The 12,323-nt window shown below is 41.1% G+C and overlaps 1 protein-coding gene across 13 annotated transcripts in view; it reads right to left on the bottom strand.

The window, feature by feature from the left end:
- The window catches only part of SLC25A26 (solute carrier family 25 member 26), a 138,036-nt gene that overhangs the window by 99,150 nt on the left and 26,563 nt on the right, over nt 1-12,323 (bottom strand). For 11 of the 13 annotated variants that reach the window (XR_006715922.1, XR_006715920.1, XR_006715921.1 and 8 more), the window contains one exon: nt 695-799. The exons of the other annotated variants lie outside the window; for them this stretch is intronic. Coding sequence is in view for 8 of the 11 variants with exons in the window: in XM_045493469.1 (XP_045349425.1) it covers nt 695-799 (105 nt within the window). In the remaining 3 variants the exon portion in view is untranslated. The remainder of the gene's footprint in view (nt 1-694; nt 800-12,323) is intronic. 13 annotated transcript variants of the gene reach the window in all.

The raw sequence follows: 12,323 nt of genomic DNA, 5'->3' as shown, positions 1-12,323 counted from the left end.
GAGCCAAAGGTGAACACTTAACTGACTGAGCCACCCAGGCGCCCCCGGAATTAATTTTAATATAAACATAATGATGCTGGTCACTATGCCCATTACTGTACTCCTCTTCCATGGGTCCCCAAATTCTATGGTAACAATTTAACATGGTATCTTTATTCACTTCACATTTTTATGGTTTATTCCATGTCTGATTCTGAAACTACTACAGGACAATGACAATGTAGGACATGTACACAGTGGGGGCACTCAGTACGTGTTGTTTAGAAATTTGGAGAAAAAATATTAAAATTAAAATTTGAAAACAAATAAAAAAGCAAAGATAATCTTGGCATAAAAAGCTGCTGTGATTGAGCATTAAATTTATCTTCATGGTCTCTTCTAAGGCCCCTGGGATGAGAACCACAGTGTTCATATTAGCTATTATAAAATCTCTCTCGGGGCACCTGGGTGGCTCAGTCAGTTGGCATCCAACTTCAGCTCAGGTCACGATCTCGCGGTTCATGAGTTCGAGCCCCATGTCAGGCTCTGTGCTGACAGCTCTGAGCCTGAAGACAGCTTCAGATTCTGTGTCTCCCTCTCTCTGCTCCTCCCCTGCTCACACTCTGTCTCTGTCTCTCTCAAAAAGAAACATTAAAACAAAAATTTTTAAATAAAATCTTTCTCAATAAAGAAAGAGTTTAGAAACATATCTCACCTCTTGATATAAGACGTTAGAGAAAATCTGAAATGTTCTTGAAGAGGAAGACACTTGTGCCCTCTGCTTAACCACTTCCGAAGGAACACGAATCAGACAGGCAACCTAAAATATATAATTTAATTAATTACATCTTAAAAAAGAAGTAACTGCTATGAAAATTGAAATTATTCTCATAATCAAAAAAATACAGTCAAAAAGGAATAATATAAAGGGTCACTGCAACATGTCCAAAGGCATTCTTTCAACCTAAAAGCCTCAGACCCTTAATGGACATGCATTGTTTTGTCAGCCCAGAAACTTATCTCCCTTGTGCTTATAGATATCCTCACATCTCCTGCCATCTTGTTCCAGACCCATCTGTCTAGAAGTCCCTCAATGGCAAGAAACACACTGACTTATTCTGAACCCCCAGCAACTAGAACAGCATCACCTAGTGTTCACATGCCAGTCATTTCAAACAGGCTGAAAGAATGAACCAAAAGGGCTTTTGCTCTCCTGTAAATAATGCATACATCAACAGAAGCAAGACTGATCAGCAGCTGGCTACACCTAGTCATCTGTCCCACTCCCCACCCCAGCCTCAACTAGCTCCCAATCCCAGCACCCTAGACCCTATCACCACACCACCATGCAACAACGGAGGAGAAACTCCAGGTACTCTTGGGTCCTGCTCCAGCATTCAAGTTGACACAGGTCCTAAACAGACCGTAATCACATCTGACAGGTCAACAACCAATACTCCAGAATTTTTAAGATATTTTTTTTCTTTGTACTTAACATTAGATTACCTATATTAAAGATTTGAAAAAACAAAGTGGGATTACAAGTAATGTTTCTCCTTTTCTGCCTACCAGCATGTCTAAATTCTCTATCAAGAACAGGTATTATTACTTGGTAAGTTTCATTAACATAATATCAAAGAGCACAAATATGTTATGGACCAAAGATTTTAATTGAGGGAGAAAATAAAATGAAAGGGCCAATTTAAAATGTGCTTTTTTGGGGCACCTGGATGGCTCAGTCGGTTAGGCGTCCGACTTCAGCTCAGGTCATGATCTCGTGGTCCATGAGTTCAAGCCCTGCGTCGGGCTCTGTGCTGACGGCTCACAGCCTGGAGCCTGCTTCGGATTCTGTGTCTCCCTCTCTCTGCCCTCCCCTGCTCACGCTCTGTCTCTCTCAAAAATAAACAAACATTAAAAACAAATTTTTTTTAATGTGCTTTTCAATGCAACCCTACTTATTATTAACGTTGACAAATACCAATTTTTACAGATAAGGACACACACACAAAACAGATTAAACACCTGATAATCACTAAGGCCTAAAATTGGGTATAAATCGTGTTACTCTTCATAAGTGTGCAAACTTTTAAATCCATACTTATAAGCCAGGACAGAAAACAAGGTCCGCTGAAACTTACATGCACCTAAAAGGATAGCCCCCAGCCTCTAAAACTCATTAAAGAAATGAAAATAAATAAATAAGGAAAGAGAAAAGAAAGAAAAGGTTCACTAACTCCTTGTATTTTTCAATTCAAGAGGTCAAGAGTGAAATATGACCTCAATATGTCAAGAAAATAGGAATGGTCTACTTTTGCGACTTGGCATAAATATTTATGGAACTTCATGCTTCATAACCCTTCATGTTCTTACATTATGTTTTTATTTCTTAAAAATACGGAAGCAAAACAAAAACTTTGAAAAGGTCCTTAGATGAAAAACAATCTCACTAACGGAAGAGGTACAAAGCGCCCAGCAAGGCTTCTTGACTTCCGTGGCGTGGCAATTTTGGCATGAGAGAGAGGCCACAAAGGAACGCCTCTATTTCCTCCAGTAACTCCAATGCCTTCAATTTGGTTTTCTATTAACTCTGATCTTTCTTAGATTTGAATCTGAGCTACAACAGAGTATTTCACTGCACAAGAACAAAAACACGTTACAGTATTGTGATTCCATGAAAGGGGATCAAGATAATGTCATCCATGGTCTCTTGGTAAATCCGTTCTCTAGAGAATTCCTTCCTCATAAATCTGGGGTTCAGTATGAATCCATGACACAGAAATGGTGGCATTTTCATCATATCCAAGAGCGTCTTATATGTTGAGGGTCTACCAAAAAAACTGATAAAAATAAAACATAAAGATAATATACGTCCCCATCTTTAAGCCACATTAAAATACAATACTGGCTTCATTAGAATTAAACATGCCAAAAATAAAAGTTTAGATTAAAAATTGATAATAATAATAAAGCTGCTGCCAAGATTTTTCTTTAACATTAAAAAAAACAACCTACCCTGATATGTTTTTTTAAATTTATTTTTGCAATGGAAACTGAGATGTCTCCTTTTAGTATTTATTAAACACCAAGACACAAACACTACAAGTTCTAAGACCAAGTGTGTAAAAGGGAGAAAACTACTGTCAACTTCAACCTCCCATTTGGTAAATGAGTGAAGGCAGAGAAGTGGAACCTCTGGTCCTTTCACTGCCACAGCCACGTCCCACACCTCCACACCTCGCTGCCAGCCTGTTATGGCCTCACCTCTGTCCTGTCACTCTTGAAATGCTCTTTGGGGCCACTGGGCACCACCGAAAGTACCTTCCATTAACATTACATTATTTCCCCAATTGTTTTAACACAGCTCACGATCATTTACCTGATTTTCATTTTTCTAAAGGAAACTTCATCAATGACCCATAAATGTGCCTCTGATATCAGAAGCCAATTGTCAGCACGTTAAATACATACCACCCTGAGACAGAAGCTACTGAAGGTCAGAGCACTACCTGGCTTAGGAAGTTAGGATGAAATCCACATCTTTTGATTACTGTCTCCAGAATTATTTCCCATCAAAGATATATCAACACGCATCTAATGAACTTAAAGTTTCAAAGTTTAGTTCGGCTGATTCTTCATGTTTAGACAAGTAAATCTTTGTCAGTTCAACAGAAACCTAAATAAACTGAATACAGCCAAAGTTTAATCATATTCAGAGCAAGGGCTGCTTTGGACTTTGCAGAGTAAACTCCAGTGTGGCAAATTAGTAAGAGGGAGAAAAACCTTATGACACTCTGAAAAATTTTGCAACATGCAAGTTACTTACTTGTATTTTATTTCACATTCTTTGTGTAATTCTCAAAATTCTTTCTGGAACACAGGTTTCCAAATCTAACATATCTTTCTGAACCATCGTTTAAAATCAAAAACTTTTTAACTGTAAGTTCATCTGTGTGTCAATTCTGCCATCTTCTGGTTACAAATGGAATCACAGCTATTGATAAAACCATCCTAGCAGCAATTTCTAACTCCTAATTTATCATCCTTGGGATTTAAATTTTATCCACTGATATAGGGACACAAGTTCGTCATACCTTTCTTACTTATTAGATTCCTTCCACCTACATAAACAGTTGAAAGTCATTAGAAGAAAATATTTAATTTTTGTAGATATTAGTCTTCTCCTGCCTGACAAAATTCCTGTTCTTGATAATTCAGACTCCAACAGAAACTTAATAGTCCTCTCAACAAAAATTGTATCATTTTTTAGGCTTTGTTTCTAAAGGCTGTTCACAGAATGTTACATAAGACTTAAGCTGTAAATGGCTTTTTCACTTTTGTTCCTTTCTGTAACAGAAAGGGGCCATGATTTCCCAGGAGGTGACAAAGCCCTGTGGACAGATGCATACATACCAACTCATAGAAAATCTGAAAGTGGAGGAGACTGTAATGTCAAGGTAACTGTATCAGTTTCTTATGGCTGCTCTAACAAAGTACCACATACTCAGTGGCTTAAACTAACACAAATTAATCTCTCAGAATTCTGGATGTCAGAATTCCACACTAAGTCTTACTGAGTTGTCAGCCTGTTGGTATTCCTTCTGGAGTTTCTAAAGGAGCATCTATTTCCTTGTTTTTATAGCCCACTGCATTCTGTGGTTTGTGGTCCCTTCTTCTCTCTTCAAGACGGAGCACAGCATCATAAAACCTCTGACACTCCTGCATTCCACTTATAAGGACCTTGTGCTCACCTAGATAATCCCAGAAAATCTTGTCCTCAAGATCCTTAACTTTACCTTATCTGCAAAGCCCCTTTTGCCATGTTAGGTAACACAGTCACAGGTTTTAGGGACTAGGAAATCTTTAAAGGGCCATTATTCTGCCTACCATTGTAACCAACAGCATATTTTAGAACTCCAACCTTTTCTTATTTTAAGAAACGCACAGCAATCAGAGTTCATAATATTACCCAAGTAATACACCTCTCATCTCCACTTTTGCACCACTTCTGCCATTTTTAAAATATTACATCAAAAGTAAAAACTACACAGAGAAATGTTCGTCTTAACTATTCATTCTCCAATGGTGTTTTAACTGTCCACAGCAGCTGTGGAACCTTGAACAAGTCACTGAAACTCTGTCAATTTCAATGTCTTCTTCTGAAATGATTTTCTCCAAAAAATATGTAATTCTGAAAATGTGCTACATAAAGCACTTTGTGTGACATGCACTGGAAAATTGGACTTTACAGATCAGATGCTAGGCTGAGCACTTTTTAAGTGATGTACTACTTCTTTTTAAAAATTTTTTTAAATGTTTTTATTTATTTTTGAGACAGAGAGAGACAGAGCATGAGCAGGAGAGGGGCAGAGAGAGGGAGACACAGAATCCGAAGCAGGCTCCAGGCTCTGAGCTGTCAGCACAGAGCCCGACGCGGGACTCGAACTCACGAACTGTGAGATCATGACCTGAGCTGAAGTTGGACGTTTAACCGACTAAGCCACCCAGGCGCCCCTACTTAATTCTTACAAGAACTGTGAGTTGGGTAGCATTAACCCTGTTTTTCAAGATGAGGAAAATAGCAGCTCAGTGAAGTTAGGTATATGGCCTACGGACACACATAGCAAACAGGGTGCGTAACAAGTCAGAGTTCCAAGCCTGATCTATGTTACTGGACAGGTATGACCCTTATGCTGTCTCCTTACAGAGGCAGTCAATATATTCTCCAGCTACTTAATAAATTTATCCAATTTATTATTCATACACTCCTCAAGGACAGGGATAAAAATGTGTTACTCTATGTTTTTTAGCATCAATCACAGTGTTAGAGAATAGGCATTCAAATGTTGAAAAGTATACAATTACAAATTAGAGCAATTCTATGACAGTGGGATTTAATTCATTATGCTAGTAAGAACCCTAATCTTAACCAAAGAGCATGTGAGAAAGTAAAGGTTTATCACTGACAAGGTGCAGACTTACGGAGAAGTGGCTAATCTGACCTTCAGTAGTTTGGTCCTTGGAGACAAGTGTTTGGCTTTTCCATTTAAAATGTAATGGCACTAACTGACCAAATATGCCTGTGGCTTGAAACGATTTCAACTTCAACATCTTACATGAAAATCTTGTTCACCGTTTCTATAAAATTGAACTTAACTGTGTTCCAAAACCTGATAGTGCTCTTAAATAAAAAGCCAACACAGAGCTTCCCTTCCCTCTTGTCCAGTAAGTAAACAAGATAGTCAATGAAACGCACTGTCCTAGATCAAGAATCAATACGGTCTGAATTAATGCTGCATACTACACTAGGGAGAGACAAGCAAATCCATAAAACAGAAAATAATCTGAAATGTGTTAAAGGAGGAAATCATCAAGAAATTGGAGGGGTGGTGGGGCAAACTGGTCCTTTACAAAAAGCCTCCCTGAAAAACCTCTCTGCATATCCATGCTTGTACTCAAAGTGGGGTCATCAGCAGACATCGGTCGTGCCAAGCCCAGAGGGTCTCCCTGGCCCTTCTGCACATTCGCTCAGGCTCAGGTGGCTGGGACAACTGCGAAACAGGACGTGCTTGCTGACTTAGCTCAAAAGACTCCACTGCACAGTTTAAGCTTATGCACCCCCTCACCCCCACCCCCACCCCATACTAACAAAGGTATCCATGAAGCAATATGCATTGGAGGAATGCTGTTGGAAGTGCTTTTGAAAGAACGACCATCTTGGGGTGCCTGGGTGACTCAGTCGGTTAAGTGTCCAATTCATGGTTTTGACTCAGGTTACGATTCCACAGTTTTGTCAGTTCAAGTCCTGCATCTGGCTCTGTGCTAGCAGCACAGAGCCTGCTTGGGATTCTCTCTCTCTCTCTGTGTCCCTCCCCAACTCATGCTGTCTCTGTCTCTCTCAAAATGAATAAACTTTTTTTAAAAATGAAAGAATTACCATCCTTATGCCAATTCTCTTATCACTCAAATTCACCTTCTCCCTCTGAACCCCATGCCTCTGCCTTAGTTGAGGCTCTGCTCATCTCTCTCTCTCTCTGGGGGGTTCTGGAGTAGTCTCCTGTGTTCCGTTCAAACACCACATCCACCCCCACACAGCTATGAGGGCAGGTTCCTAAAACCCCACCACTGGTGCCCTCCTACACAGCCGTTCAAAAGATAACAGCCAAAGTCCTTCCCACAGCAGGCAAGGCCCTCCAGCACTCCCTGCCCCGCTGCATTTCATGATGGCCCAGTCATGCCTATGCTCCATCTAGAACTTGAAAATGTCTAATAAGGACTTTCCACAAACTCAATACCCGTGCTGGCACCCTCCCACCTAAAAATCATACCCTAAAATGTGGCTCAAGGGTTAGTTGTTCTATCAGGCCTTTCCTGAATCAACACCATCGAGACAAAACCATTCCTTTTCTTATCAGGCTCTCAGTGTACCTTGTACTCACTTTACTTAAAATACCTGTAACCCTTCAGTGTACTTACACCTTAAACATCCACCTTAGATGGCAAGACTTTCCAAGGCAGTGTATCATCTTGTCGTTTTATCCCCAATGCCTAGAACCTAGTAACGACTTTCCATCTAAATCTGCACCAGCAGGGTAAATGGAGGAGCTGAAGGAAAGCAGCCTACGTACCAGGAATCAAAGATGCCCAAGTGAGGAACGGACACGAAAAGGACAGGGTTTAAAGGATGACGGTGGAAAGCAAGTTATTTCTACATTCTTGAGATAATTTTTTGTGTAATTCTTATACTTTAGGATTCTTGGGAAGCTATTAAAAAGTCTGGGTTCCGGGGCACCTGGGTGGCTCAGTCAGTTGAGCGTCCGACTTCGGCTCAGGTCATGATCTCACGGTTCGTGAGTTCGAGCCCCGCGTCAGGCTCTGGGCTGATGGCTCAGAGCCTGGAGCCTGCTTCCGATTCTGTGTCTCCCTCTCTCTCTGCCCCTCCCCCATTCATGCTCTGTCTCTCTCTGTCTCAAAAATAAATAAACATTAAAAAATTTAAAAAAAAAAATTAAAAAAAAAAAAGTCTGGGTTCCTTGGGGTGCCTGGGTGGCTCAGTGGGTCGAGCACCTGACTCTTTGCTTTTGGCTCAGGTCATGATCCCAGAGTCATGGGATGGAGCCCCTGGATCAGGGCTCTACTCACTGTGGAGCCTGCTTGGGATTCTCTCTCCTTCTGCCCCTCCCCCTGCTTGTGCATGCCTCTCTCTCTCTCTTAAATGAAAAAAAGAAAAAAGAAAAAAAGTCTGTTCCTCATGTACTTAAGGCCCTAAAGTGAAAAAAGGTTCCCAGGGATACCTGACTGGCTCACTTGGTAGAACATGTGACTCCTGATCGTGGGGTCCTGAGTGTGAACCCCACGCTGGGCGTAGAGATTACTTAAAAATGTAAAATTTTTAGGGGCACCTGGGTGGCTCAGTTGGTTCAGCATCTGACTCTTGATTTAGGCTCCGGTCATGACCTCACAGTTTGTGGGCTCGAGCCCCACATCAGGCTCCACATGCACAGCCTGTTTGGGATTCTCTCTCTCTCTCTCTCTCTCTCTCTCTCTGCCCCTCCTCCACTCATACGTGAGCGCAGGCACTCACACTCACTCTCTCTCAAAAACAAACACTCAAAAAAAGGAAAAAGAAAAGGTTCCCAGAAACACTACCTAATAAACAGAATAGGGTAAAAGGCTGCCTTAGCACATCCCCATGATGCGGGTGCTTAAAAGCATCAAAAACAGAAGCCCTTGTTTGAGAGTAGCGAAGCATGTGACAGTCGAGTTTCAGCTTCTAATTGTCCAACAAATCTCCAAGCAACACCTGTACATGCCAGGCGCCCCTAAACAGACATTTTAAAAGCTACTCACAACACCATCAAAAATAGCTTAAATCTCCCCCAGGGAAAACACAATGGTGACCAACACGCGTGCTGTGCTTTGCTCCTGACAGACGCTAGACTGCTTCAAGGTCTGTGAATCCTCCAAGGAGCCAATTCAGTGGGGAAGCCGAAGAAAGAGGATGTACTAACAACTCGCCTAATCCATATGCTGCTAACCCATAAGCCCCGAATGGACGACAGCACAACAAAGATGTGGTAGATGAGCTACACAACAGCATAAACTGTCTTCGTTTTCAAGGGTCTGGGATGGCACAGGCCTTGAAGAAAATGTCAGATGTAGCTGCAAACCTCACTCTATCTTCCAAATCTGAATCAACATGTCCAAGTAAGCTGCCACCCTCAGAACCAGTCAGTTGTCACTAAACGAGATCCCTCAGTGGGTCTGCGAATTTGCAATTCTGAGGCAGACGAAAGGGATGGCACTTCTGGTCAGCATGTGGCACTCCTCGTGTTCAGCACCCACTGACATATTCGTAAGGATGGGACTGCTGAACCAATACAGTATAAAAATTGAGTAGTGGGATAGACATTTAAATTTTTTTAATATTTATTTTTCAGAAAGTGCAAGCAGGGGAACGACAGAGAGAAGGGGACAGAGGATCTCAAGTGAGCTCTGTGCCGACAGACTGACAGCAGCAAGTCTGACACAGGGCTCAAACTCACCAACCTCAAGATCATGCCCTGAGCTGAAGTCAGACACTCAACTGACTGAGCCGCCAAGGTGCCCCTTAAATTTTTGATAACTCTAAATCAGTGGTGTTTAAATATCACTGAGCACCAGAACCACCCAGGAATTGTGTTTAAAAAGCAGGGCTCCTGGTGCCATGTCCAAAAATCTTCATCTGTAACCAGCGGCCCGGGCAACGGAGTCTAGGTGCCCTTTGGACTACGCCTGGAGAATTACTGTTAGAGGTTCTCAGAAAAGCAACTACAAAATATGATAAAATTTATTTCCTAGCTTTCTCAATTCCAAATTAGAATGGGACCAAAAGGATAATCAACCAGCACCTACGTGTATAAGGACACCCACACATCACCCATGCATACATTAAATTCAGAGTGGCTGCCTTAGGCTACAAAGAAATTTCAAGGATCTTTCGTTTCTGAAAACAACATGAATCTAAGCCAACAGTAGAATAAGACCCAGGAAAAGTTAAATCTTAAACACTAAAAACAAACCACTATTACTGTGATGTTACAGCATCTGTTGTATTAAAGTAAACCTGCCCAACCCTTGTGATCTAATTACAGATTCTACTTCTCACAGGACTTCTTCTGTGACTGATCAAAGCTGAGCTGTAAAATAATTGAGGTAGGGATTTAGAGATTTGGTACAGCCACCTTCCTAATAAAAGTGGCACAAACAAGACTCTAACTGTTGTTACATATTAAATCTTATTTGATCGATTTTACTGTATTCCAAATTACAAACATAAGGTAGAAGGTGGTAATTATGGTTCTATTGATTCATCATTAAGTTTTAATCAAGGCGCAGCTACAGGGAATGGTTATTATGGCAGCATGCTTCTGTCTCTTTCATACACTTATAGTTGCTACGATAAAGTAATTGTGGACACACTGGATACCAACAAAATATGTTATTGTTTCTAAGGAATCTGTCTGCAACCTAACAATCTTCTATCAAAATAAACGTTACAGAAAATCACCAAACTATTTCTTATTTTCTCTAGATCTCTATTCCTTTCTGACCAATGACAGCTATAACTGTTTTTGTTTTCCATTTCTTTTTACCTTACCAATGAAAATTTGCTTCTCCTACATTCACCCCTTTCTTTCTGTCACTTTTGGAAACCACAGCTGTATGAATCTGAAACCAAAAGTTTATGCTCTATGAAACTGATATAAGTTACTAAAAAAAAAAGGCGGGATGGGGCGCCTGGGTGGCTCAGCCGGTTAAGCGGCCGACTTCGGCTCAGGTCATGATCTCACGGTCCGTGAGTTCGAGCCCCGAGTCGGGCTCTGGGCTGACAGCTCAGAGCCTGGAGCCTGTTTCAGATACTGTGTCTCCCTCTCTCTGACCCTCCCCCGTTCACGCTCTGTCTCTCTCTGTCTCAAAAATAAATAAACGTTAAAAAAAAAAAAAAAGGCGGTATATACATTTCTCAGGCATTTATTGAGAAAATGGATACTGAATGGCTTTGGAAAGCTGGTTTAATAAAGTGCCAAGATAGCAATCTCTATCAAAATAACACCAGCATTCTTCACAGAGCTGGAACAAACAATCCTCAAATTTCTATGGAACCAGAAAAGACCCCGAACAGCCAAAGCAATCCTGAAAAAGAAAACCAAAGCTGTAGGCATCACAATCCCAGACTTCAAGATGTATTACAAAGCTGTAATCATCAAGACAGAATGGTCCTGGCACAAAAACAGACACTCAGATCAATGGAACAGAATAGAAAACCCAGAAATGGACCCACAAACGCATGGCCAACTAATCTTTGACAAAGCAGGAAAGAATATTCAATGAACTAAAGACAGTCTCTTCAGCAAATGGTGCTGGGAAAACTGGACAGCGACATGCAGAAAAATGAACCTAGACCACTTTCTTTCACCATACACAAAAGAAACTCAAAATAGATGGAAGACCTACACGTAAGACAGGAAGGCATCAAAATCCTAAAGGAGAAAGCAGGCAAAAAACCTCTTTGACCTCAGTCACAGCAACTTCTTATTCAACATGTCTCCAGAGGCAAGGGAAACAAAAGCAAAAATGAACTATTGGGACCTCATCAAAATCAAAAAGGAAACAATCAGCAAAACTAAAAGGCAACCGACAGAATGGGACAAGATATTTGCAAAAGACATATCAGATAAAGGGTTAGTATCCAAAATCTATAAAGAACTTATCAAACTCAACACCCAAAACAAAATAATCCAGTGAAGAAATGGGCAAAAGACAGGAATAGACACTTCTCCAAAGAAGACATCCAGAGGGCCAACCGACACATGAAAAGATGCTCAACATCACTCATCATCAGGGAAATACAAATCAAAACCACAATGGGATACCACCTCACACCTGTCAGAATGGCAAACATGAACAACTCAGGCAACAACAGATGGTGAGGATGTGGAGAAAGAGGATGGCCCTCTTTTGCTTTGCTGGTGGGAATGCAAAGTGGTGCAGCCACTCTGGAGAACAGTATGGAGGTTCCTCAACAAATGAAAGATAGAACTACCCTACAATTGTACTACTAAGTATTTATCAAAGGGATACAGATGTGCTGTTTCAAAGGGGCACGTGCACCCCAATGTTTATAGCAGTGGTATCGATAAAAGCCAAAGTGTGGAAAGAGCCCACATGTCCATCGACAGATGAATGGATAAAGATGGATACAACGGAATACTACTCAGCAATCAAAAAGAATGAAATCTTACCATGTGCAACTATGTGGACAGAACTAGAGGGTATTATGCTAAGTGAAATTAGTCAGAGAAAGA

The sequence above is a fragment of the Leopardus geoffroyi genome, chromosome A2 (genome assembly GCF_018350155.1).
Source record: "Leopardus geoffroyi isolate Oge1 chromosome A2, O.geoffroyi_Oge1_pat1.0, whole genome shotgun sequence".
In the NCBI taxonomy this organism is placed as follows: domain Eukaryota; kingdom Metazoa; phylum Chordata; class Mammalia; order Carnivora; family Felidae; genus Leopardus; species Leopardus geoffroyi.
This window is presented reverse-complemented; position numbering and strand designations above follow the sequence as displayed.